The sequence below is a fragment of the Meleagris gallopavo genome, chromosome 1 (genome assembly GCF_905368555.1).
Source record: "Meleagris gallopavo chromosome 1, MGAL_WU_HG_1.1, whole genome shotgun sequence".
Classification (NCBI taxonomy): domain Eukaryota; kingdom Metazoa; phylum Chordata; class Aves; order Galliformes; family Phasianidae; genus Meleagris; species Meleagris gallopavo.
In genome coordinates this window covers 142,407,831-142,431,110 of record NC_139404.1, presented here as the reverse complement: position 1 = coordinate 142,431,110, position 23,280 = coordinate 142,407,831, and the positions used below count along the sequence as shown (strand labels likewise).

Genomic DNA, 23,280 nt, shown 5'->3' with positions numbered 1-23,280 from the left:
AATAGAAATTACTGATCACAAAATAAAGTTATCTGCGCTGGACTGTGAACACCGTGGGCACTCAATTCTCTGATGTGTTAAATCATGGAATCATTAACGTTGGAAAAGACCTCTAAGATCATCAAGTCCAACTATCAGAGAGAAACACAAACTTTTATTGAATAAGTCCTCTTGCTGTACATGCGTGGGGCTGCGTGCCATGGCCAGGGTGACCTGATGGGGCTCATGGGACGACGTGGCTACGGCTCTGGTGACAGGTATGAAACACCAATGCCAAGCACATTGGAGATGTGGGGAAGGGAGTGGGCAGGGGCACTGGGAAAAGCCCAGAAACTTGTGCCTGGGCTGGAGCACGTGCTGCAGGTGAGGACGGCTCATCGTGATGACCCGTCTGTGGACTGCGGGTGGCATCGCTGTGACATGGCCAGTGATGTCCCCAAGTGAAGGTGACGCCCAACAGCTTGGCCAAGCCATGCTTTGAGACATCTCCAGGCAACACACTGTGACTCCATAGTGCACGCTGGCTTTATTGCGGGTGCAGCGGCTCAGCCCACCAGTTCGTGCCTGGCCTCCGACCGAGCGTGTGTGCGAGGACTGGAGTGCGGAAAGGGCGAGCTTTGGTGCTGGAACGTGCTCTGGGTGCTGTTCGCGCAGCTCCCAGTGGCCGTCTCAGAGCCATCTGTTCTTTACCCCGACCCTGCTTGAGCAGGCAGACGGGACATCCTAGAGAGGCGCGTGCAGAAGCATAGGTAGGCGGCACGGGGACTGGCGGCGGGGGGGACACCCTGAGGGACCCGTCCCAGGCCGGTGTGTGACTAACGCCTCTCGTCCTCTTCCAGCGTGACACCTGCTGCTGCAGCGCCAGTGCTGGGGAGCGCGTTGCCATCTCCCGCTCCCCCTGGCCCACCGCAACTGGTGGAAGCATGGAGGCAGAGTTAGACACCCGCTGCCCCGTGTGCCTGGACAACTGGGACAGCGCGGCATACGCCATGCCGTGCTGCCACCAGTTCTGCTTTCCCTGCATCCAGCGGTGGACGAGCACCAGGCCACAGTGCCCGCTTTGCAAACGGGATGTGAAGTCCATCATTCACACGGTGCAAGCGGACGACAACTATCAGGAGCTGGTGGTCAGACCACCTGCAGAGGCATCCATTGCCACTCGGAGCCCTGCAGTCCGCCAGGCAGCAGCCTGGCCCGCAGTGCCCACGCGTCCTGTGGGCGGCCTCTCACCTGCCACCTGGGCTTCCCTCTTCAGGGAGCACCCGGCCCTGCTGCGGCCCCTGCGCTCCTGGCTGCGCCAGAAGCTGCGCCGCATCCTGGGCACCGAGGAGCCACAAGCAAACACACTGCTACACAGTGTCATCTGGGCCCTGCTCCTCGTAGGCTTGGCGGAGGGGATCTTGATAGAAATGCTGGATCCCGACCTGCACGGCCACACGGTGACCTTTGTGCGGCAGTTCATCGCCTTCGCCGTGCAGAGGTGCGCCAGGGCGGCTCATCGCTTGCTGGGCCTCCGTGTCCCCCCTACTGCTGGGGCACAGGAGGCCGCTACATCACAGCCCAGAGCTGCCGCACCAGAGGAGGCACCTGTCCCTGGCCCAGCACCCTCCAGCAGCCCTGCCAGCTCTAACAGGGACGAAATGCTGGGCAGGACAACAGAAGAGTTCGATGGGCATCCCAGCCGCCCACATTCCAACCCTGCAACTGTCACCACGGAGCAGGCAGCGCCTCACGAGGAGCCAGAAGAGACTGTGGCAGGGCCTTCTGGCACCAGCCCACCTGAGGGGACCCGGCGAGCCCCAAAGAGGAAGGCCAGCGACTCACAGGCCTCAGCGTCACCAAAGAAGAGGCCACCCCGCCGGCCGGAATAGAAGAGTGGTGGAGCTGATGAGGCTGGGGCCAGGCACCACCTGGGACACACCCTGGCCCCAATGGACCCATGTCATCAGTGTCCAATTCCTTTGTGGAAATAAAATACAAAGACTGAAAACAACAACAAAAAAATGTGTTCGTGGTGGTTGTTGCTTCCCCATCCTTGAAGCCCTCTCCCCTTTTTCCTACAGCCATGCCACTGCTGGCACTGCTGCATTCCTAGCAGGAACCCCACGCGCTTCAGAAAGGGGAAGGGCAAATTTCTGCACCTGGGGAGGAACATCCTCAAGCCAGCTACAGCTGGGGTTTGCCAGCTGGAGCAGACCTGGGAGTCCTGCATGACACCAGGCTGAACCAGCAAGGAGCCCAGGCTGCCTTCGTGAATGCTGTCCGGGACTGCGTGAGGCCGGGTGCTACCGGCAGGTGAAGGGAGGTTATCCTGCGCCTCTACTCAGCTCTGAGGAGGCTTTAGTTGGAGCGCCCGGCCCAGAACTGGGCTCCCCAGCGCAAGGGATAATAACCAAGTTCTTCCCCCTGTGAGGGGACAATTCAATTCTACCACTTCAGATCCAGGCTGTTGGTTCCCCCTCCCTGGAGGCATCCCAAACCAGGTTGGATGTGGCTCTCGGCCGCCTGGTTTACTGGTTGGCAACATTGCTTATAGCAGGGGGTGGAAACTACAGTATCTCTGCGCTTCTTTTCAACCCAGGCCATTCTCTGATTCTAAGATTTTAGCATACGATGACTCTATGACTCCATGTCTGCACAACTGCTGTTAAGTAGGGACCCAGATTCTTTCTCTTTTAAAGGCTTTTGAAACGTCTTTACAGAAGACAAAACCAGGGAAAAGTCTCCCACTGCCTATTCACACCAAATTCCAAAGACAACTTTTTAATAACATGCTCGTTCTTAAAAAAACTAGTACGTACTAATGGTTTTCCCGCAAAACTGGTGAACACAAAGTTCTCCAGCCTCACCATGGAATCAAGAATTTAACCCTCATTCCAAAGCTCCCTTACAGGCATACGCAGTCTTTTAATTTACTTCATCCTTTACTAAAATCCTCCTCGGGCAAAATACTCTTCTGCTCAAGTTCTTCCATCTAATTCCACCTCACGTCACAACACGAGCTTTTACATGTTGCTCTCTTGTTTTATCAAAAGCAATGTTGCTTGTTTAGGTCATCAGATTTTGCCCGAAAATAAAAAAATGAAACAACCAACAACCACTACTTGTCGTAATACCTAACGATACCAATACCTAAGGACCCTGAATGTCGGATGGCATGTAAAACACTACAAGTTTACTCAGAGGAACAAAAGAAACCATTTTGTGAGAGAACAGGGCCAGTGACACAAGGATTGCCTCAGACAACAAAGATAACCACTGGAAAAATCAACGGGATTAATAACTCTTTTGACAAATGAAATGGATGCGACCGAAGACAGAAATTACGGATCACAAAATAAAGTTATCTGCGCTGGACGGTGAACACCGTGGGCACTCAATTCTCTGATGTGTTAAAGCATGGAATCATTAAGGTTGGAAAAGACCTCTTAGATCATCCAGTCCAACTATCAGAGAGCACAACAAACTTTTATTGAATAAGTCCTCTTGCTGTACATGCGCGGGGCTGCGTGCCATGGCCAGGGTGACCTGATGGGGCTCATGGGACGACGTGGCTACGGCTCTGGTGACAGGTATGAAACACCAATCAAGCACATTGGTGATGTGGGGGAGGGAGCGGGCAGGGGCACTGGGAAAAGCCCAGAAACTTGTGCCTGGGCTGGAGCGCGTGCTCCCGGTGAGGACGGGTCTTTGTGAGGACCCGTCTTTTGACAGCGGGTGGCATGGCTGGGAAATGGCCAGTGATGTCCCCAAGTGAAGGTGAGCCCCAACAGCTTCGCCAAACCATGCGGGGAGACATCTCCAGGCAACACCCTGTGACTCCAAAGGGCACTCTGGCTTTATTCCGGGTGCAGCGGCTCAGCCCACCAGGTCGTGCGGGGCCCCCGACCGAGCGTGTGTGCGAGGACTGGAGTGCGAAAAGGGCGAGCTTTGGTGCTGGAACGTGCTCTGGGTGCTGTCCGCGCAGCTCCCAGTGGCCGTCTCAGAGCCATCTGGGCTTTACCCCGACCTTCCTTCGGCAGGCAGACCGGCCATCCTGGAGAGGCGCGTGCAGAAGCAAAGGTAGGCGTCACGGGGACTGGCGGCGGGGGGGACACCCTGAGTGACCCGTCCCAGGCCGGTGTGTGACTACGCCTCTCGACCTCTTCCAGCGTGCCACCTGGGGCTGCAGCGCCAGTGCTGGGGAGCGCGTTGCCATCTCCCGCTCCCCCTGGCCCACCGCAACTGGTGGAAGCATGGAGGCAGAGTTAGACACCCCCTGCCCCGTGTGCCCGGCCAACTGGGACCGCGCGGGATAAGCCATGCCGTGCTGCCACCAGTTCTGCTTTCCCTGCATCCAGCGGGGGACGAGCACCAGGCCCCGGTGCCCGGTTTTCAAAAGGGATGTGAAATCCATCATTCCCCCGGTGCAAGCGGACGACAACTATCAGGGGCTGGTGGTCAGGGCCCCTGCGGGGGGATCCCTTTTTACCGGGAGCCCTGGGGTCCGCCAGGCAGCAGCCTGGCCCGCAGGGCCCCCGCGGCCTGTGGGCGGCCTCTCACCTGCCACCTGGGGTTCCCTCTTCAGGGAGCACCCGGCCCCGCTGCGGCCCCTGCCCTTTTGGGGGGGCCAAAAGCTGGGCCGCATTCTGGGGACAGGGGAGCCACAAGCAAACACACTGCTACACAGTGTCATCTGGGGTTTGCTCCCCGGGGGCTTGGCCGGGGGGATCTTGATAGAAAAGCTGGGGCCGGGCCTCCCCGGCCACACGGTGACCCTTTTCCGGCAAAAAAAACCTTTTGCTGTGGGGAGGTGCGCCGGGGCGGCCCACCGCTTTCTGGGCCTCCGTGCCCCCGCTGCTGCTGGGGGACAAGAGGCCGCTACATCAAAGCCCAGAGCTGCCGCACCAGAGGAGGCCCCTTTCCCTGGCCCGGGACCCTCCAGCAGCCCTGCCAGCTCTAACAGGGACGCAAAGCTGGGCAGGACAACAGAAGGAGTTCGATGGGCATCCCGGCCGCCCACATTACAACCCTGCAAATGTCACCACGGAGCAGGGAGCGCCTCACGAGGAGCCAAAAGGGACTGTGGCAGGCCCTTCTGGCACCAGCCCCCTTTAGGGGACCCCGGGAGCCCCAAAAAGAAAGGCCAGCGAATCACAGGCCTCAGCGTCACCAAAGAAGAGGCCACCCCGCCGGCCGGAATAGAAGGGTTGGGGAGCTGATGCGGCTGGGGCCCGGCACCCCCCGGGGCCCACCCGGGCCCCAAAGGCCCCCTGTCAACATTGTCCAATTCCTTTGTGGAAATTAAAAAAAAAGACTGGAAACAACAAAAAAAAAATGTGTTCGTGGTGGGTTTTGCTTCCCCCCCCTTAAAACCCCCCCCCCCTTTTCCTTCAGCCATGCCACTTCTGGAAATGCTGCATTCCCAGCAGGAACCCCCCGCGCTTCCGAAAGGGGAAGGGGAAATTTTTGCACCTGGGGAGGAACTCACAGCCCAGCTACAGCGGGGTTTAGCCAGCTGGGGCCGACCTGGGAATCCCGCTGGACACCAGGCTTAAACCCCAAGGAGCCCGGGGTGCCTTCGTGAATGCTGTTTTGGGCTGCGTGAGGTCGTTTTCTACCGGGAGGGGGAGGGCGGTTATCCTGGGCCACTGCTCAGCTCCGAGGAGGCCACAGCTGGGGCGCTGGGCCCCCCGCTGGGGTTCCCAGCGCAAGGGATTATAACCAAATTTTTCCCACTGTGGGTGGACAATTCAATTCTACCACTTCAGATCCACGTTGTGGGTGCCCCCTCCCCGGAGGGATCCAAGGCCAGGCCGGGTGTGGCTCGGGGGAGCCTGGTCTAATTGTTGGGAACCCTGCATATAGCAGGGGATGGAAACTACAATATTTTTGCGCTTCTTTTCAACCCAGGCCCTTCTCTGATTCTTTTACTTTGTCATTCGATGGCTCTATGACTCCTTGTCTGCACAAGTGCTGTTAAATTGGGACCCAGATACTTTCTCTTTCACAGGCTTTTTAAAAGTTTTTACAGGGGAAAAAACCGGGGAAAAATTTTTCACTGGCTATTCACCCCATTTCGAGGACAAAGGTTTAAGAACAAGCTCGCTTTAAAAAACAGCCGTACGTACTATTGGTTTCCCCGCGTTCCCGGGGAACACAAAGTTCTCCAGCCCCACCATGGAAACAAGAATTCCACCAACATTCCAAGGGTCCCTTTCAGGCAAACGCAGTCTTCTCATTTACTTCATCCTTCACTAAAACCCCCCTCGGGCAATATACTTTTCTGCTCATGTTCTTCCCTCTAATTCCCCCTCACATCACAACCCGAGCTTTTAAAGGTTGCTCTCTTGTTTTATCAAACGCAAAGTTGGTTGTTTAGGTTAAAAGTTTTCGCCAGAAAATAAAAAAATGAAAAAACCAACAACCAAAACCTGTCGGATTTCCTAACGATACAAATACCAAGGGAACCCCAAGGGGCGATGGCATGTAAAACCCTACAAGTTTTCTCGGAAGAACAAAAGAAACCATTTTCAAAGAACAGGGCCAGTGACCCACGGGTTGCCTCAGACATCGAAAAAAACCACTGGATAAATCAACGGGATTAATAATTTTTTTGACAAATGAAATGGATGCGCCGGAAAACAAAATTTACCGATCCCAAAATAAAGTTATCTGCGGTGGACTGTGAACACCGGGGGGACTCAATTCTTTTTTTTGTTTTTTCATGGAATCATTAACGTTGGAAAAGACCTTTTAGATCATCAAGTCCAAATATCCCGGAGAAACACAAAATTTTTTTGAAAAAGTCCTTTTGTTTTACATGCTTTGGGCTGCGTGCCATGGCCCGGGGGACCCGGTGGGGCTCATGGGACGACGTGGGTACGGCCCCCGTGACAGGGATGAAAAACCCAAACCAAGCACATTGGAGATGTGGGGAGGGGGCGGGCAGGGGCCCGGGGAAAACCCCGGAAAATTGTGCCTGGGCCGGAGCACGTGCTGCCGGGGAGGACGGCTCCCCGTGATGCCCCTTTTGTGGACTGCGGGTGGCAGCGCTGTGAAATGGCCCCTGATTTTCCCAAGTGAAGGGGGGGGCCCACCGCTTGGCCAAACCATGCTTTGAGACATCTCCAGGGAAACCCCTGTGACCCCATAGTGCACGCGGGCTTTTTTGCGGGTTCAGCGGCTTAGCCCACCAGTTCGGGCCCGGCCTCCCACCGAGCGTGGGTGCGAGGACTGGAGGGCGGAAAGGGCGAGCTTTGGGGCCGGAACCCGCTCTGGGTGCTGTTCGCGCAGCTCCCAGTGGCCGTCTCAGAGCCATCTGTTCTTTACCCCGACCCTGCTTGAGCAGGCAGACGGGACATCCTAGAGAGGCGCGTGCAGAAGCATAGGTAGGCGGCACGGGGACTGGCGGCGGGGGGGACACCCTGAGGGACCCGTCCCAGGCCGGTGTGTGACTAACGCCTCTCGTCCTCTTCCAGCGTGACACCTGCTGCTGCAGCGCCAGTGCTGGGGAGCGCGTTGCCATCTCCCGCTCCCCCTGGCCCACCGCAACTGGTGGAAGCATGGAGGCAGAGTTAGACACCCGCTGCCCCGTGTGCCTGGACAACTGGGACAGCGCGGCATACGCCATGCCGTGCTGCCACCAGTTCTGCTTTCCCTGCATCCAGCGGTGGACGAGCACCAGGCCACAGTGCCCGCTTTGCAAACGGGATGTGAAGTCCATCATTCACACGGTGCAAGCGGACGACAACTATCAGGAGCTGGTGGTCAGACCACCTGCAGAGGCATCCATTGCCACTCGGAGCCCTGCAGTCCGCCAGGCAGCAGCCTGGCCCGCAGTGCCCATGCGTCCTGTGGGCGGCCTCTCACCTGCCACCTGGGCTTCCCTCTTCAGGGAGCACCCGGCCCTGCTGCGGCCCCTGCGCTCCTGGCTGCGCCAGAAGCTGCGCCGCATCCTGGGCACCGAGGAGCCACAAGCAAACACACTGCTACACAGTGTCATCTGGGCCCTGCTCCTCGTAGGCTTGGCGGAGGGGATCTTGATAGAAATGCTGGATCCCGACCTGCACGGCCACACGGTGACCTTTGTGCGGCAGTTCATCGCCTTCGCCGTGCAGAGGTGCGCCAGGGCGGCTCACCGCTTGCTGGGCCTCCGTGTCCCCCCCTGCTGGGGCACAGGAGGCCGCTACATCACAGCCCAGAGCTGCCGCACCAGAGGAGGCACCTGTCCCTGGCCCAGCACCCTCCAGCAGCCCTGCCAGCTCTAACAGGGACGAAATGCTGGGCAGGACAACAGAAGAGTTCGATGGGCATCCCAGCCGCCCACATTCCAACCCTGCAACTGTCACCACGGAGCAGGCAGCGCCTCACGAGGAGCCAGAAGAGACTGTGGCAGGGCCTTCTGGCACCAGCCCACCTGAGGGGACCCGGCGAGCCCCAAAGAGGAAGGCCAGCGACTCACAGGCCTCAGCGTCACCAAAGAAGAGGCCACCCCGCCGGCCGGAATAGAAGAGTGGTGGAGCTGATGAGGCTGGGGCCAGGCACCACCTGGGACACACCCTGGCCCCAATGGACCCATGTCATCAGTGTCCAATTCCTTTGTGGAAATAAAATACAAAGACTGGAAACAACAACAAAAAAATGTGTTCGTGGTGGTTGTTGCTTCCCCATCCTTGAAGCCCTCTCCCCTTTTTCCTACAGCCATGCCACTGCTGGCACTGCTGCATTCCTAGCAGGAACCCCACGCGCTTCAGAAAGGGGAAGGGCAAATTTCTGCACCTGGGGAGGAACATCACAGCCCAGCTACAGCTGGGGGTAGCCAGCTGGAGCAGACCTGGGAGTCCTGCTGGACACCAGGCTGAACCAGCAAGGAGCCCAGGCTGCCTTCGTGAATGCTGTCCTGGGCTGCGTGAGGCCGGGTGCTACCGGCAGGTGAAGGGCGGTTATCCTGCGCCTCTGCTCAGCTCTGAGGAGGCCACAGCTGGAGCGCTGGGCCCAGAGCTGGGCTCCCCAGCGCAAGGGATAATAACCAAGTTCTTCCCACTGTGAGTGGACAATTCAATTCTACCACTTCAGATCCAGGCTGTGGGTGCCCCATCCCTGGAGGCATCCAAGGCCAGGCTGGATGTGGCTCTGGGCAGCCTGGTCTACTGGTTGGCAACCCTGCATATAGCAGGGGGTGGAAACTACATTATCTCTGCGCTTCTTTTCAACCCAGGCCATTCTCTGATTCTATGATTCTGTCATTCGATGACTCTATGACTCCATGTCTGCACAACTGCTGTTAAGTAGGGACCCAGATACTTTCTCTTTCACAGGCTTTTGAAACGTCTTTACAGAAGACAAAACCAGGGAAAAATCTCTCACTGCCTATTCACCCACATTCCGAGGACAACGGTTTAAGAACAAGCTCGTTCTTAAAATCAGCAGTACGTACTATTGGTTTTCCTGCGTATCTGGTGAACACAAAGTTCTCCAGCCTCACCATGGAATCAAGAATTCCACCATCATTCCAACGCTCCCTTACAGGCATACGCAGTCTTCTCATTCACTTCATCCTTCACTAAAATCCTCCTCGGACAATATACTCTTCTGCTCATGTTCTTCCATCTAATTCCACCTCACATCACAACACGAGCTTTTACAGGTTGCTCTCTTGTTTTATCAAACGCAATGTTGCTTGTTTAGGTCATCAGATTTCGCCAGAAAATAAAAAAATGAAACAACCAACAACCACTACCTGTCGTATTACCTAACGATACCAATACCTAAGGAACCTGAATGTCAGATGGCATGTAAAACACTACAAGTTGACTCAGAAGAACAAAAGAAACCATTTTGTGAGAGAACAGGGCCAGTGACACACGGATTGCCTCAGACATCAAAGATAACCACTGGATAAATCAACGGGATTAATAACTCTTTTGACAAATGAAATGGATGCGACCGAAGACAGAAATTACTGATCACAAAATAAAGTTATCTGCGCTGGACTGTGAACACCGTGGGCACTCAATTCTCTGATGTGTTAAATCATGGAATCATTAACGTTGGAAAAGACCTCTAAGATCATCAAGTCCAACTATCAGAGAGAAACACAAACTTTTATTGAATAAGTCCTCTTGCTGTACATGCGTGGGGCTGCGTGCCATGGCCAGGGTGACCTGATGGGGCTCATGGGACGACGTGGCTACGGCTCTGGTGACAGGTATGAAACACCAATGCCAAGCACATTGGAGATGTGGGGAAGGGAGCGGGCAGGGGCACTGGGAAAAGCCCAGAAACTTGTGCCTGGGCTGGAGCACGTGCTGCAGGTGAGGACGGCTCATCGTGATGACCCGTCTGTGGACTGCGGGTGGCATCGCTGTGACATGGCCAGTGATGTCCCCAAGTGAAGGTGACGCCCAACAGCTTGGCCAAGCCATGCTTTGAGACATCTCCAGGCAACACACTGTGACTCCATAGTGCACGCTGGCTTTATTGCGGGTGCAGCGGCTCAGCCCACCAGTTCGTGCCTGGCCTCCGACCGAGCGTGTGTGCGAGGACTGGAGTGCGGAAAGGGCGAGCTTTGGTGCTGGAACGTGCTCTGGGTGCTGTTCGCGCAGCTCCCAGTGGCCGTCTCAGAGCCATCTGTTCTTTACCCCGACCCTGCTTGAGCAGGCAGACGGGACATCCTAGAGAGGCGCGTGCAGAAGCATAGGTAGGCGGCACGGGGACTGGCGGCGGGGGGGACACCCTGAGGGACCCGTCCCAGGCCGGTGTGTGACTAACGCCTCTCGTCCTCTTCCAGCGTGACACCTGCTGCTGCAGCGCCAGTGCTGGGGAGCGCGTTGCCATCTCCCGCTCCCCCTGGCCCACCGCAACTGGTGGAAGCATGGAGGCAGAGTTAGACACCCGCTGCCCCGTGTGCCTGGACAACTGGGACAGCGCGGCATACGCCATGCCGTGCTGCCACCAGTTCTGCTTTCCCTGCATCCAGCGGTGGACGAGCACCAGGCCACAGTGCCCGCTTTGCAAACGGGATGTGAAGTCCATCATTCACACGGTGCAAGCGGACGACAACTATCAGGAGCTGGTGGTCAGACCACCTGCAGAGGCATCCATTGCCACTCGGAGCCCTGCAGTCCGCCAGGCAGCAGCCTGGCCCGCAGTGCCCATGCGTCCCGTGGGCGGCCTCTCACCTGCCACCTGGGCTTCCCTCTTCAGGGAGCACCCGGCCCTGCTGCGGCCCCTGCGCTCCTGGCTGCGCCAGAAGCTGCGCCGCATCCTGGGCACCGAGGAGCCACAAGCAAACACACTGCTACACAGTGTCATCTGGGCCCTGCTCCTCGTAGGCTTGGCGGAGGGGATCTTGATAGAAATGCTGGATCCCGACCTGCACGGCCACACGGTGACCTTTGTGCGGCAGTTCATCGCCTTCGCCGTGCAGAGGTGCGCCAGGGCGGCTCACCGCTTGCTGGGCCTCCGTGTCCCCCCCTGCTGGGGCACAGGAGGCCGCTACATCACAGCCCAGAGCTGCCGCACCAGAGGAGGCACCTGTCCCTGGCCCAGCACCCTCCAGCAGCCCTGCCAGCTCTAACAGGGACGAAATGCTGGGCAGGACAACAGAAGAGTTCGATGGGCATCCCAGCCGCCCACATTCCAACCCTGCAACTGTCACCACGGAGCAGGCAGCGCCTCACGAGGAGCCAGAAGAGACTGTGGCAGGGCCTTCTGGCACCAGCCCACCTGAGGGGACCCGGCGAGCCCCAAAGAGGAAGGCCAGCGACTCACAGGCCTCAGCGTCACCAAAGAAGAGGCCACCCCGCCGGCCGGAATAGAAGAGTGGTGGAGCTGATGAGGCTGGGGCCAGGCACCACCTGGGACACACCCTGGCCCCAATGGACCCATGTCATCAGTGTCCAATTCCTTTGTGGAAATAAAATACAAAGACTGGAAACAACAACAAAAAAATGTGTTCGTGGTGGTTGTTGCTTCCCCATCCTTGAAGCCCTCTCCCCTTTTTCCTACAGCCATGCCACTGCTGGCACTGCTGCATTCCTAGCAGGAACCCCACGCGCTTCAGAAAGGGGAAGGGCAAATTTCTGCACCTGGGGAGGAACATCACAGCCCAGCTACAGCTGGGGGTAGCCAGCTGGAGCAGACCTGGGAGTCCTGCTGGACACCAGGCTGAACCAGCAAGGAGCCCAGGCTGCCTTCGTGAATGCTGTCCTGGGCTGCGTGAGGCCGGGTGCTACCGGCAGGTGAAGGGCGGTTATCCTGCGCCTCTGCTCAGCTCTGAGGAGGCCACAGCTGGAGCGCTGGGCCCAGAGCTGGGCTCCCCAGCGCAAGGGATAATAACCAAGTTCTTCCCACTGTGAGTGGACAATTCAATTCTACCACTTCAGATCCAGGCTGTGGGTGCCCCATCCCTGGAGGCATCCAAGGCCAGGCTGGATGTGGCTCTGGGCAGCCTGGTCTACTGGTTGGCAACCCTGCATATAGCAGGGGGTGGAAACTACATTATCTCTGCGCTTCTTTTCAACCCAGGCCATTCTCTGATTCTATGATTCTGTCATTCGATGACTCTATGACTCCATGTCTGCACAACTGCTGTTAAGTAGGGACCCAGATACTTTCTCTTTCACAGGCTTTTGAAACGTCTTTACAGAAGACAAAACCAGGGAAAAATCTCTCACTGCCTATTCACCCCACATTCCGAGGACAACGGTTTAAGAACAAGCTCGTTCTTAAAATCAGCAGTACGTACTATTGGTTTTCCTGCGTATCTGGTGAACACAAAGTTCTCCAGCCTCACCATGGAATCAAGAATTCCACCATCATTCCAACGCTCCCTTACAGGCATACGCAGTCTTCTCATTCACTTCATCCTTCACTAAAATCCTCCTCGGACAATATACTCTTCTGCTCATGTTCTTCCATCTAATTCCACCTCACATCACAACACGAGCTTTTACAGGTTGCTCTCTTGTTTTATCAAACGCAATGTTGCTTGTTTAGGTCATCAGATTTCGCCAGAAAATAAAAAAATGAAACAACCAACAACCACTACCTGTCGTATTACCTAACGATACCAATACCTAAGGAACCTGAATGTCAGATGGCATGTAAAACACTACAAGTTGACTCAGAAGAACAAAAGAAACCATTTTGTGAGAGAACAGGGCCAGTGACACACGGATTGCCTCAGACATCAAAGATAACCACTGGATAAATCAACGGGATTAATAACTCTTTTGACAAATGAAATGGATGCGACCGAAGACAGAAATTACTGATCACAAAATAAAGTTATCTGCGCTGGACTGTGAACACCGTGGGCACTCAATTCTCTGATGTGTTAAATCATGGAATCATTAACGTTGGAAAAGACCTCTAAGATCATCAAGTCCAACTATCAGAGAGAAACACAAACTTTTATTGAATAAGTCCTCTTGCTGTACATGCGTGGGGCTGCGTGCCATGGCCAGGGTGACCTGATGGGGCTCATGGGACGACGTGGCTACGGCTCTGGTGACAGGTATGAAACACCAATGCCAAGCACATTGGAGATGTGGGGAAGGGAGCGGGCAGGGGCACTGGGAAAAGCCCAGAAACTTGTGCCTGGGCTGGAGCACGTGCTGCAGGTGAGGACGGCTCATCGTGATGACCCGTCTGTGGACTGCGGGTGGCATCGCTGTGACATGGCCAGTGATGTCCCCAAGTGAAGGTGACGCCCAACAGCTTGGCCAAGCCATGCTTTGAGACATCTCCAGGCAACACACTGTGACTCCATAGTGCACGCTGGCTTTATTGCGGGTGCAGCGGCTCAGCCCACCAGTTCGTGCCTGGCCTCCGACCGAGCGTGTGTGCGAGGACTGGAGTGCGGAAAGGGCGAGCTTTGGTGCTGGAACGTGCTCTGGGTGCTGTTCGCGCAGCTCCCAGTGGCCGTCTCAGAGCCATCTGTTCTTTACCCCGACCCTGCTTGAGCAGGCAGACGGGACATCCTAGAGAGGCGCGTGCAGAAGCATAGGTAGGCGGCACGGGGACTGGCGGCGGGGGGGACACCCTGAGGGACCCGTCCCAGGCCGGTGTGTGACTAACGCCTCTCGTCCTCTTCCAGCGTGACACCTGCTGCTGCAGCGCCAGTGCTGGGGAGCGCGTTGCCATCTCCCGCTCCCCCTGGCCCACCGCAACTGGTGGAAGCATGGAGGCAGAGTTAGACACCCGCTGCCCCGTGTGCCTGGACAACTGGGACAGCGCGGCATACGCCATGCCGTGCTGCCACCAGTTCTGCTTTCCCTGCATCCAGCGGTGGACGAGCACCAGGCCACAGTGCCCGCTTTGCAAACGGGATGTGAAGTCCATCATTCACACGGTGCAAGCGGACGACAACTATCAGGAGCTGGTGGTCAGACCACCTGCAGAGGCATCCATTGCCACTCGGAGCCCTGCAGTCCGCCAGGCAGCAGCCTGGCCCGCAGTGCCCATGCGTCCCGTGGGCGGCCTCTCACCTGCCACCTGGGCTTCCCTCTTCAGGGAGCACCCGGCCCTGCTGCGGCCCCTGCGCTCCTGGCTGCGCCAGAAGCTGCGCCGCATCCTGGGCACCGAGGAGCCACAAGCAAACACACTGCTACACAGTGTCATCTGGGCCCTGCTCCTCGTAGGCTTGGCGGAGGGGATCTTGATAGAAATGCTGGATCCCGACCTGCACGGCCACACGGTGACCTTTGTGCGGCAGTTCATCGCCTTCGCCGTGCAGAGGTGCGCCAGGGCGGCTCACCGCTTGCTGGGCCTCCGTGTCCCCCCGCTGCTGGGGCACAGGAGGCCGCTACATCACAGCCCAGAGCTGCCGCACCAGAGGAGGCACCTGTCCCTGGCCCAGTACCCTCCAGCAGCCCTGCCAGCTCTAACAGGGACGAAATGCTGGGCAGGACAACAGAAGAGTTCGATGGGCATCCCAGCCGCCCACATTCCAACCCTGCAACTGTCACCACGGAGCAGGCAGCGCCTCACGAGGAGCCAGAAGAGACTGTGGCAGGGCCTTCTGGCACCAGCCCACCTGAGGGGACCCGGCGAGCCCCAAAGAGGAAGGCCAGCGACTCACAGGCCTCAGCGTCACCAAAGAAGAGGCCACCCCGCCGGCCGGAATAGAAGAGTGGTGGAGCTGATGAGGCTGGGGCCAGGCACCACCTGGGACACACCCTGGCCCCAATGGACCCATGTCATCAGTGTCCAATTCCTTTGTGGAAATAAAATACAAAGACTGGAAAACAACAACAAAAAAATGTGTTCGTGGTGGTTGTTGCTTCCCCATCCTTGAAGCCCTCTCCCCTTTTTCCTACAGCCATGCCACTGCTGGCACTGCTGCATTCCTAGCAGGAACCCCACGCGCTTCAGAAAGGGGAAGGGCAAATTTCTGCACCTGGGGAGGAACATCACAGCCCAGCTACAGCTGGGGGTAGCCAGCTGGAGCAGACCTGGGAGTCCTGCTGGACACCAGGCTGAACCAGCAAGGAGCCCAGGCTGCCTTCGTGAATGCTGTCCTGGGCTGCGTGAGGCCGGGTGCTACCGGCAGGTGAAGGGCGGTTATCCTGCGCCTCTGCTCAGCTCTGAGGAGGCCACAGCTGGAGCGCTGGGCCCAGAGCTGGGCTCCCCAGCGCAAGGGATAATAACCAAGTTCTTCCCACTGTGAGTGGACAATTCAATTCTACCACTTCAGATCCAGGCTGTGGGTGCCCCATCCCTGGAGGCATCCAAGGCCAGGCTGGATGTGGCTCTGGGCAGCCTGGTCTACTGGTTGGCAACCCTGCATATAGCAGGGGGTGGAAACTACATTATCTCTGCGCTTCTTTTCAACCCAGGCCATTCTCTGATTCTATGATTCTGTCATTCGATGACTCTATGACTCCATGTCTGCACAACTGCTGTTAAGTAGGGACCCAGATACTTTCTCTTTCACAGGCTTTTGAAACGTCTTTACAGAAGACAAAACCAGGGAAAAATCTCTCACTGCCTATTCACCCCACATTCCGAGGACAACGGTTTAAGAACAAGCTCGTTCTTAAAATCAGCAGTACGTACTATTGGTTTTCCTGCGTATCTGGTGAACACAAAGTTCTCCAGCCTCACCATGGAATCAAGAATTCCACCATCATTCCAACGCTCCCTTACAGGCATACGCAGTCTTCTCATTCACTTCATCCTTCACTAAAATCCTCCTCGGACAATATACTCTTCTGCTCATGTTCTTCCATCTAATTCCACCTCACATCACAACACGAGCTTTTACAGGTTGCTCTCTTGTTTTATCAAACGCAATGTTGCTTGTTTAGGTCATCAGATTTCGCCAGAAAATAAAAAAATGAAACAACCAACAACCACTACCTGTCGTATTACCTAACGATACCAATACCTAAGGAACCTGAATGTCAGATGGCATGTAAAACACTACAAGTTGACTCAGAAGAACAAAAGAAACCATTTTGTGAGAGAACAGGGCCAGTGACACACGGATTGCCTCAGACATCAAAGATAACCACTGGATAAATCAACGGGATTAATAACTCTTTTGACAAATGAAATGGATGCGACCGAAGACAGAAATTACTGATCACAAAATAAAGTTATCTGCGCTGGACTGTGAACACCGTGGGCACTCAATTCTCTGATGTGTTAAATCATGGAATCATTAACGTTGGAAAAGACCTCTAAGATCATCAAGTCCAACTATCAGAGAGAAACACAAACTTTTATTGAATAAGTCCTCTTGCTGTACATGCGTGGGGCTGCGTGCCATGGCCAGGGTGACCTGATGGGGCTCATGGGACGACGTGGCTACGGCTCTGGTGACAGGTATGAAACACCAATGCCAAGCACATTGGAGATGTGGGGAAGGGAGCGGGCAGGGGCACTGGGAAAAGCCCAGAAACTTGTGCCTGGGCTGGAGCACGTGCTGCAGGTGAGGACGGCTCATCGTGATGACCCGTCTGTGGACTGCGGGTGGCATCGCTGTGACATGGCCAGTGATGTCCCCAAGTGAAGGTGACGCCCAACAGCTTGGCCAAGCCATGCTTTGAGACATCTCCAGGCAACACACTGTGACTCCATAGTGCACGCTGGCTTTATTGCGGGTGCAGCGGCTCAGCCCACCAGTTCGTGCCTGGCCTCCGACCGAGCGTGTGTGCGAGGACTGGAGTGCGGAAAGGGCGAGCTTTGGTGCTGGAACGTGCTCTGGGTGCTGTTCGCGCAGCTCCCAGTGGCCGTCTCAGAGCCATCTGTTCTTTACCCCGACCCTGCTTGAGCAGGCAGACGGGACATCCTAGAGAGGCGCGTGCAGAAGCATAGGTAGGCGGCACGGGGACTGGCGGCGGGGGGGACACCCTGAGGGACCCGTCCCAGGCCGGTGTGTGACTAACGCCTCTCGTCCTCTTCCAGCGTGACACCTGCTGCTGCAGCGCCAGTGCTGGGGAGCGCGTTGCCATCTCCCGCTCCCCCTGGCCCACCGCAACTGGTGGAAGCATGGAGGCAGAGTTAGACACCCGCTGCCCCGTGTGCCTGGACAACTGGGACAGCGCGGCATACGCCATGCCGTGCTGCCACCAGTTCTGCTTTCCCTGCATCCAGCGGTGGACGAGCACCAGGCCACAGTGCCCGCTTTGCAAACGGGATGTGAAGTCCATCATTCACACGGTGCAAGCGGACGACAACTATCAGGAGCTGGTGGTCAGACCACCTGCAGAGGCATCCATTGCCACTCGGAGCCCTGCAGTCCGCCAGGCAGCAGCCTGGCCCGCAGTGCCCATGCGTCCCGTGGGCGGCCTCTCACCTGCCACCTGGGCTTCCCTCTTCAGGGAGCACCCGGCCCTGCTGCGGCCCCTGCGCTCCTGGCTGCGCCAGAAGCTGCGCCGCATCCTGGGCACCGAGGAGCCACAAGCAAACACACTGCTACACAGTGTCATCTGGGCCCTGCTCCTCGTAGGCTTGGCGGAGGGGATCTTGATAGAAATGCTGGATCCCGACCTGCACGGCCACACGGTGACCTTTGTGCGGCAGTTCATCGCCTTCGCCGTGCAGAGGTGCGCCAGGGCGGCTCACCGCTTGCTGGGCCTCCGTGTCCCCCCCGCTGCTGGGGCACAGGAGGCCGCTACATCACAGCCCAGAGCTGCCGCACCAGAGGAGGCACCTGTCCCTGGCCCAGCACCCTCCAGCAGCCCTGCCAGCTCTAACAGGGACGAAATGCTGGGCAGGACAACAGAAGAGTTCGATGGGCATCCCAGCCGCCCACATTCCAACCCTGCAACTGTCACCACGGAGCAGGCAGCGCCTCACGAGGAGCCAGAAGAGACTGTGGCAGGGCCTTCTGGCACCAGCCCACCTGAGGGGACCCGGCGAGCCCCAAAGAGGAAGGCCAGCGACTCACAGGCCTCAGCGTCACCAAAGAAGAGGCCACCCCGCCGGCCGGAATAGAAGAGTGGTGGAGCTGATGAGGCTGGGGCCAGGCACCACCTGGGACACACCCTGGCCCCAATGGACCCATGTCATCAGTGTCCAATTCCTTTGTGGAAATAAAATACAAAGACTGAAAACAACAACAAAAAAATGTGTTCGTGGTGGTTGTTGCTTCCCCATCCTTGAAGCCCCCTCCCCTTTTTCCTACAGCCATGCCACTGCTGGCACTGCTGCATTCCTAGCAGGAACCCCACGCGCTTCAGAAAGGGGAAGGGCAAATTTCTGCACCTGGGGAGGAACATCACAGCCCAGCTACAGCTGGGGGTAGCCAGCTGGAGCAGACCTGGGAGTCCTGCTGGACACCAGGCTGAACCAGCAAGGAGCCCAGGCTGCCTTCGTGAATGCTGTCCTGGGCTGCGTGAGGCCGGGTGCTACCGGCAGGTGAAGGGCGGTTATCCTGCGCCTCTGCTCAGCTCTGAGGAGGCCACAGCTGGAGCGCTGGGCCCAGAGCTGGGCTCCCCAGCGCAAGGGATAATAACCAAGTTCTTCCCACTGTGAGTGGACAATTCAATTCTACCACTTCAGATCCAGGCTGTGGGTGCCCCATCCCTGGAGGCATCCAAGGCCAGGCTGGATGTGGCTCTGGGCAGCCTGGTCTACTGGTTGGCAACCCTGCATATAGCAGGGGGTGGAAACTACATTATCTCTGCGCTTCTTTTCAACCCAGGCCATTCTCTGATTCTATGATTCTGTCATTCGATGACTCTATGACTCCATGTCTGCACAACTGCTGTTAAGTAGGGACCCAGATACTTTCTCTTTCACAGGCTTTTGAAACGTCTTTACAGAAGACAAAACCAGGGAAAAATCTCTCACTGCCTATTCACCCCACATTCCGAGGACAACGGTTTAAGAACAAGCTCGTTCTTAAAATCAGCAGTACGTACTATTGGTTTTCCTGCGTATCTGGTGAACACAAAGTTCTCCAGCCTCACCATGGAATCAAGAATTCCACCATCATTCCAACGCTCCCTTACAGGCATACGCAGTCTTCTCATTCACTTCATCCTTCACTAAAATCCTCCTCGGACAATATACTCTTCTGCTCATGTTCTTCCATCTAATTCCACCTCACATCACAACACGAGCTTTTACAGGTTGCTCTCTTGTTTTATCAAACGCAATGTTGCTTGTTTAGGTCATCAGATTTCGCCAGAAAATAAAAAAATGAAACAACCAACAACCACTACCTGTCGTATTACCTAACGATACCAATACCTAAGGAACCTGAATGTCAGATGGCATGTAAAACACTACAAGTTGACTCAGAAGAACAAAAGAAACCATTTTGTGAGAGAACAGGGCCAGTGACACACGGATTGCCTCAGACATCAAAGATAACCACTGGATAAATCAACGGGATTAATAACTCTTTTGACAAATGAAATGGATGCGACCGAAGACAGAAATTACTGATCACAAAATAAAGTTATCTGCGCTGGACTGTGAACACCGTGGGCACTCAATTCTCTGATGTGTTAAATCATGGAATCATTAACGTTGGAAAAGACCTCTAAGATCATCAAGTCCAACTATCAGAGAGAAACACAAACTTTTATTGAATAAGTCCTCTTGCTGTACATGCGTGGGGCTGCGTGCCATGGCCAGGGTGACCTGATGGGGCTCATGGGACGACGTGGCTACGGCTCTGGTGACAGGTATGAAACACCAATGCCAAGCACATTGGAGATGTGGGGAAGGGAGCGGGCAGGGGCACTGGGAAAAGCCCAGAAACTTGTGCCTGGGCTGGAGCACGTGCTGCAGGTGAGGACGGCTCATCGTGATGACCCGTCTGTGGACTGCGGGTGGCATCGCTGTGACATGGCCAGTGATGTCCCCAAGTGAAGGTGACGCCCAACAGCTTGGCCAAGCCATGCTTTGAGACATCTCCAGGCAACACACTGTGACTCCATAGTGCACGCTGGCTTTATTGCGGGTGCAGCGGCTCAGCCCACCAGTTCGTGCCTGGCCTCCGACCGAGCGTGTGTGCGAGGACTGGAGTGCGGAAAGGGCGAGCTTTGGTGCTGGAACGTGCTCTGGGTGCTGTTCGCGCAGCTCCCAGTGGCCGTCTCAGAGCCATCTGTTCTTTACCCCGACCCTGCTTGAGCAGGCAGACGGGACATCCTAGAGAGGCGCGTGCAGAAGCATAGGTAGGCGGCACGGGGACTGGCGGCGGGGGGGACACCCTGAGGGACCCGTCCCAGGCCGGTGTGTGACTAACGCCTCTCGTCCTCTTCCAGCGTGACACCTGCTGCTGCAGCGCCAGTGCTGGGGAGCGCGTTGCCATCTCCCGCTCCCCCTGGCCCACCGCAACTGGTGGAAGCATGGAGGCAGAGTTAGACACCCGCTGCCCCGTGTGCCTGGACAACTGGGACAGCGCGGCATACGCCATGCCGTGCTGCCACCAGTTCTGCTTTCCCTGCATCCAGCGGTGGACGAGCACCAGGCCACAGTGCCCGCTTTGCAAACGGGATGTGAAGTCCATCATTCACACGGTGCAAGCGGACGACAACTATCAGGAGCTGGTGGTCAGACCACCTGCAGAGGCATCCATTGCCACTCGGAGCCCTGCAGTCCGCCAGGCAGCAGCCTGGCCCGCAGTGCCCATGCGTCCCGTGGGCGGCCTCTCACCTGCCACCTGGGCTTCCCTCTTCAGGGAGCACCCGGCCCTGCTGCGGCCCCTGCGCTCCTGGCTGCGCCAGAAGCTGCGCCGCATCCTGGGCACCGAGGAGCCACAAGCAAACACACTGCTACACAGTGTCATCTGGGCCCTGCTCCTCGTAGGCTTGGCGGAGGGGATCTTGATAGAAATGCTGGATCCCGACCTGCACGGCCACACGGTGACCTTTGTGCGGCAGTTCATCGCCTTCGCCGTGCAGAGGTGCGCCAGGGCGGCTCACCGCTTGCTGGGCCTCCGTGTCCCCCCCGCTGCTGGGGCACAGGAGGCCGCTACATCACAGCCCAGAGCTGCCGCACCAGAGGAGGCACCTGTCCCTGGCCCAGTACCCTCCAGCAGCCCTGCCAGCTCTAACAGGGACGAAATGCTGGGCAGGACAACAGAAGAGTTCGATGGGCATCCCAGCCGCCCACATTCCAACCCTGCAACTGTCACCACGGAGCAGGCAGCGCCTCACGAGGAGCCAGAAGAGACTGTGGCAGGGCCTTCTGGCACCAGCCCACCTGAGGGGACCCGGCGAGCCCCAAAGAGGAAGGCCAGCGACTCACAGGCCTCAGCGTCACCAAAGAAGAGGCCACCCCGCCGGCCGGAATAGAAGAGTGGTGGAGCTGATGAGGCTGGGGCCAGGCACCACCTGGGACACACCCTGGCCCCAATGGACCCATGTCATCAGTGTCCAATTCCTTTGTGGAAATAAAATACAAAGACTGGAAACAACAACAAAAAAATGTGTTCGTGGTGGTTGTTGCTTCCCCATCCTTGAAGCCCTCTCCCCTTTTTCCTACAGCCATGCCACTGCTGGCACTGCTGCATTCCTAGCAGGAACCCCACGCGCTTCAGAAAGGGGAAGGGCAAATTTCTGCACCTGGGGAGGAACATCACAGCCCAGCTACAGCTGGGGGTAGCCAGCTGGAGCAGACCTGGGAGTCCTGCTGGACACCAGGCTGAACCAGCAAGGAGCCCAGGCTGCCTTCGTGAATGCTGTCCTGGGCTGCGTGAGGCCGGGTGCTACCGGCAGGTGAAGGGCGGTTATCCTGCGCCTCTGCTCAGCTCTGAGGAGGCCACAGCTGGAGCGCTGGGCCCAGAGCTGGGCTCCCCAGCGCAAGGGATAATAACCAAGTTCTTCCCACTGTGAGTGGACAATTCAATTCTACCACTTCAGATCCAGGCTGTGGGTGCCCCATCCCTGGAGGCATCCAAGGCCAGGCTGGATGTGGCTCTGGGCAGCCTGGTCTACTGGTTGGCAACCCTGCATATAGCAGGGGGTGGAAACTACATTATCTCTGCGCTTCTTTTCAACCCAGGCCATTCTCTGATTCTATGATTCTGTCATTCGATGACTCTATGACTCCATGTCTGCACAACTGCTGTTAAGTAGGGACCCAGATACTTTCTCTTTCACAGGCTTTTGAAACGTCTTTACAGAAGACAAAACCAGGGAAAAATCTCTCACTGCCTATTCACCCCACATTCCGAGGACAACGGTTTAAGAACAAGCTCGTTCTTAAAATCAGCAGTACGTACTATTGGTTTTCCTGCGTATCTGGTGAACACAAAGTTCTCCAGCCTCACCATGGAATCAAGAATTCCACCATCATTCCAACGCTCCCTTACAGGCATACGCAGTCTTCTCATTCACTTCATCCTTCACTAAAATCCTCCTCGGACAATATACTCTTCTGCTCATGTTCTTCCATCTAATTCCACCTCACATCACAACACGAGCTTTTACAGGTTGCTCTCTTGTTTTATCAAACGCAATGTTGCTTGTTTAGGTCATCAGATTTCGCCAGAAAATAAAAAAATGAAACAACCAACAACCACTACCTGTCGTATTACCTAACGATACCAATACCTAAGGAACCTGAATGTCAGATGGCATGTAAAACACTACAAGTTGACTCAGAAGAACAAAAGAAACCATTTTGTGAGAGAACAGGGCCAGTGACACACGGATTGCCTCAGACATCAAAGATAACCACTGGATAAATCAACGGGATTAATAACTCTTTTGACAAATGAAATGGATGCGACCGAAGACAGAAATTACTGATCACAAAATAAAGTTATCTGCGCTGGACTGTGAACACCGTGGGCACTCAATTCTCTGATGTGTTAAATCATGGAATCAT

The 23,280-nt window shown here is 56.4% G+C and overlaps 7 protein-coding genes and 1 pseudogene across 12 annotated transcripts in view; 7 read left to right on the top strand and 1 right to left on the bottom strand.

Annotated features, from left to right (window-relative positions):
• The window catches only part of STK24 (serine/threonine kinase 24), a 112,785-nt gene that overhangs the window by 36,855 nt on the left and 52,650 nt on the right, over window positions 1-23,280 (bottom strand). The window lies entirely within an intron of this gene.
• On the top strand, window positions 847-1,871 carry LOC146545663 (uncharacterized). The gene has a single exon (XM_085216875.1). The coding sequence runs from the start codon at window positions 924-926 to the stop codon at window positions 1,869-1,871; it is 948 nt and encodes a 315-aa protein (XP_085073001.1). The 5' UTR covers window positions 847-923.
• Window positions 4,236-5,184, top strand: LOC146545662 (uncharacterized; annotated as a pseudogene).
• Window positions 7,545-8,490, top strand: LOC146545661 (uncharacterized). The gene is given in 2 exon segments (XM_085215593.1): window positions 7,545-8,134; window positions 8,136-8,490. Coding segments are annotated over 2 exon segments (945 nt in total).
• LOC146545660 (uncharacterized) lies at window positions 10,856-11,801 on the top strand. Its single transcript, XM_085215592.1, is given in 2 exon segments — window positions 10,856-11,445; window positions 11,447-11,801. Coding segments are annotated over 2 exon segments (945 nt in total).
• Window positions 14,168-15,114, top strand: LOC146545659 (uncharacterized). The gene is given in 2 exon segments (XM_085215591.1): window positions 14,168-14,762; window positions 14,765-15,114. Coding segments are annotated over 2 exon segments (945 nt in total).
• On the top strand, window positions 17,467-18,429 carry LOC146545658 (uncharacterized). The gene has a single exon (XM_085215590.1). The coding sequence runs from the start codon at window positions 17,482-17,484 to the stop codon at window positions 18,427-18,429; it is 948 nt and encodes a 315-aa protein (XP_085071716.1). The 5' UTR covers window positions 17,467-17,481.
• On the top strand, window positions 20,781-21,743 carry LOC146545657 (uncharacterized). Its single transcript, XM_085215589.1, has one exon. The coding sequence runs from the start codon at window positions 20,796-20,798 to the stop codon at window positions 21,741-21,743; it is 948 nt and encodes a 315-aa protein (XP_085071715.1). The 5' UTR covers window positions 20,781-20,795.

Excerpts from the sequence above, each read along its gene's own strand:
- LOC146545658 (XM_085215590.1), top strand. The coding sequence starts at position 17,482 with ATGGAGGCAGAGTTAGACACCCGCTGCCCCGTGTGCCTGGACAACTGG.
- LOC146545657 (XM_085215589.1), top strand. The coding sequence starts at position 20,796 with ATGGAGGCAGAGTTAGACACCCGCTGCCCCGTGTGCCTGGACAACTGG.
- LOC146545663 (XM_085216875.1), top strand. The coding sequence starts at position 924 with ATGGAGGCAGAGTTAGACACCCGCTGCCCCGTGTGCCTGGACAACTGG.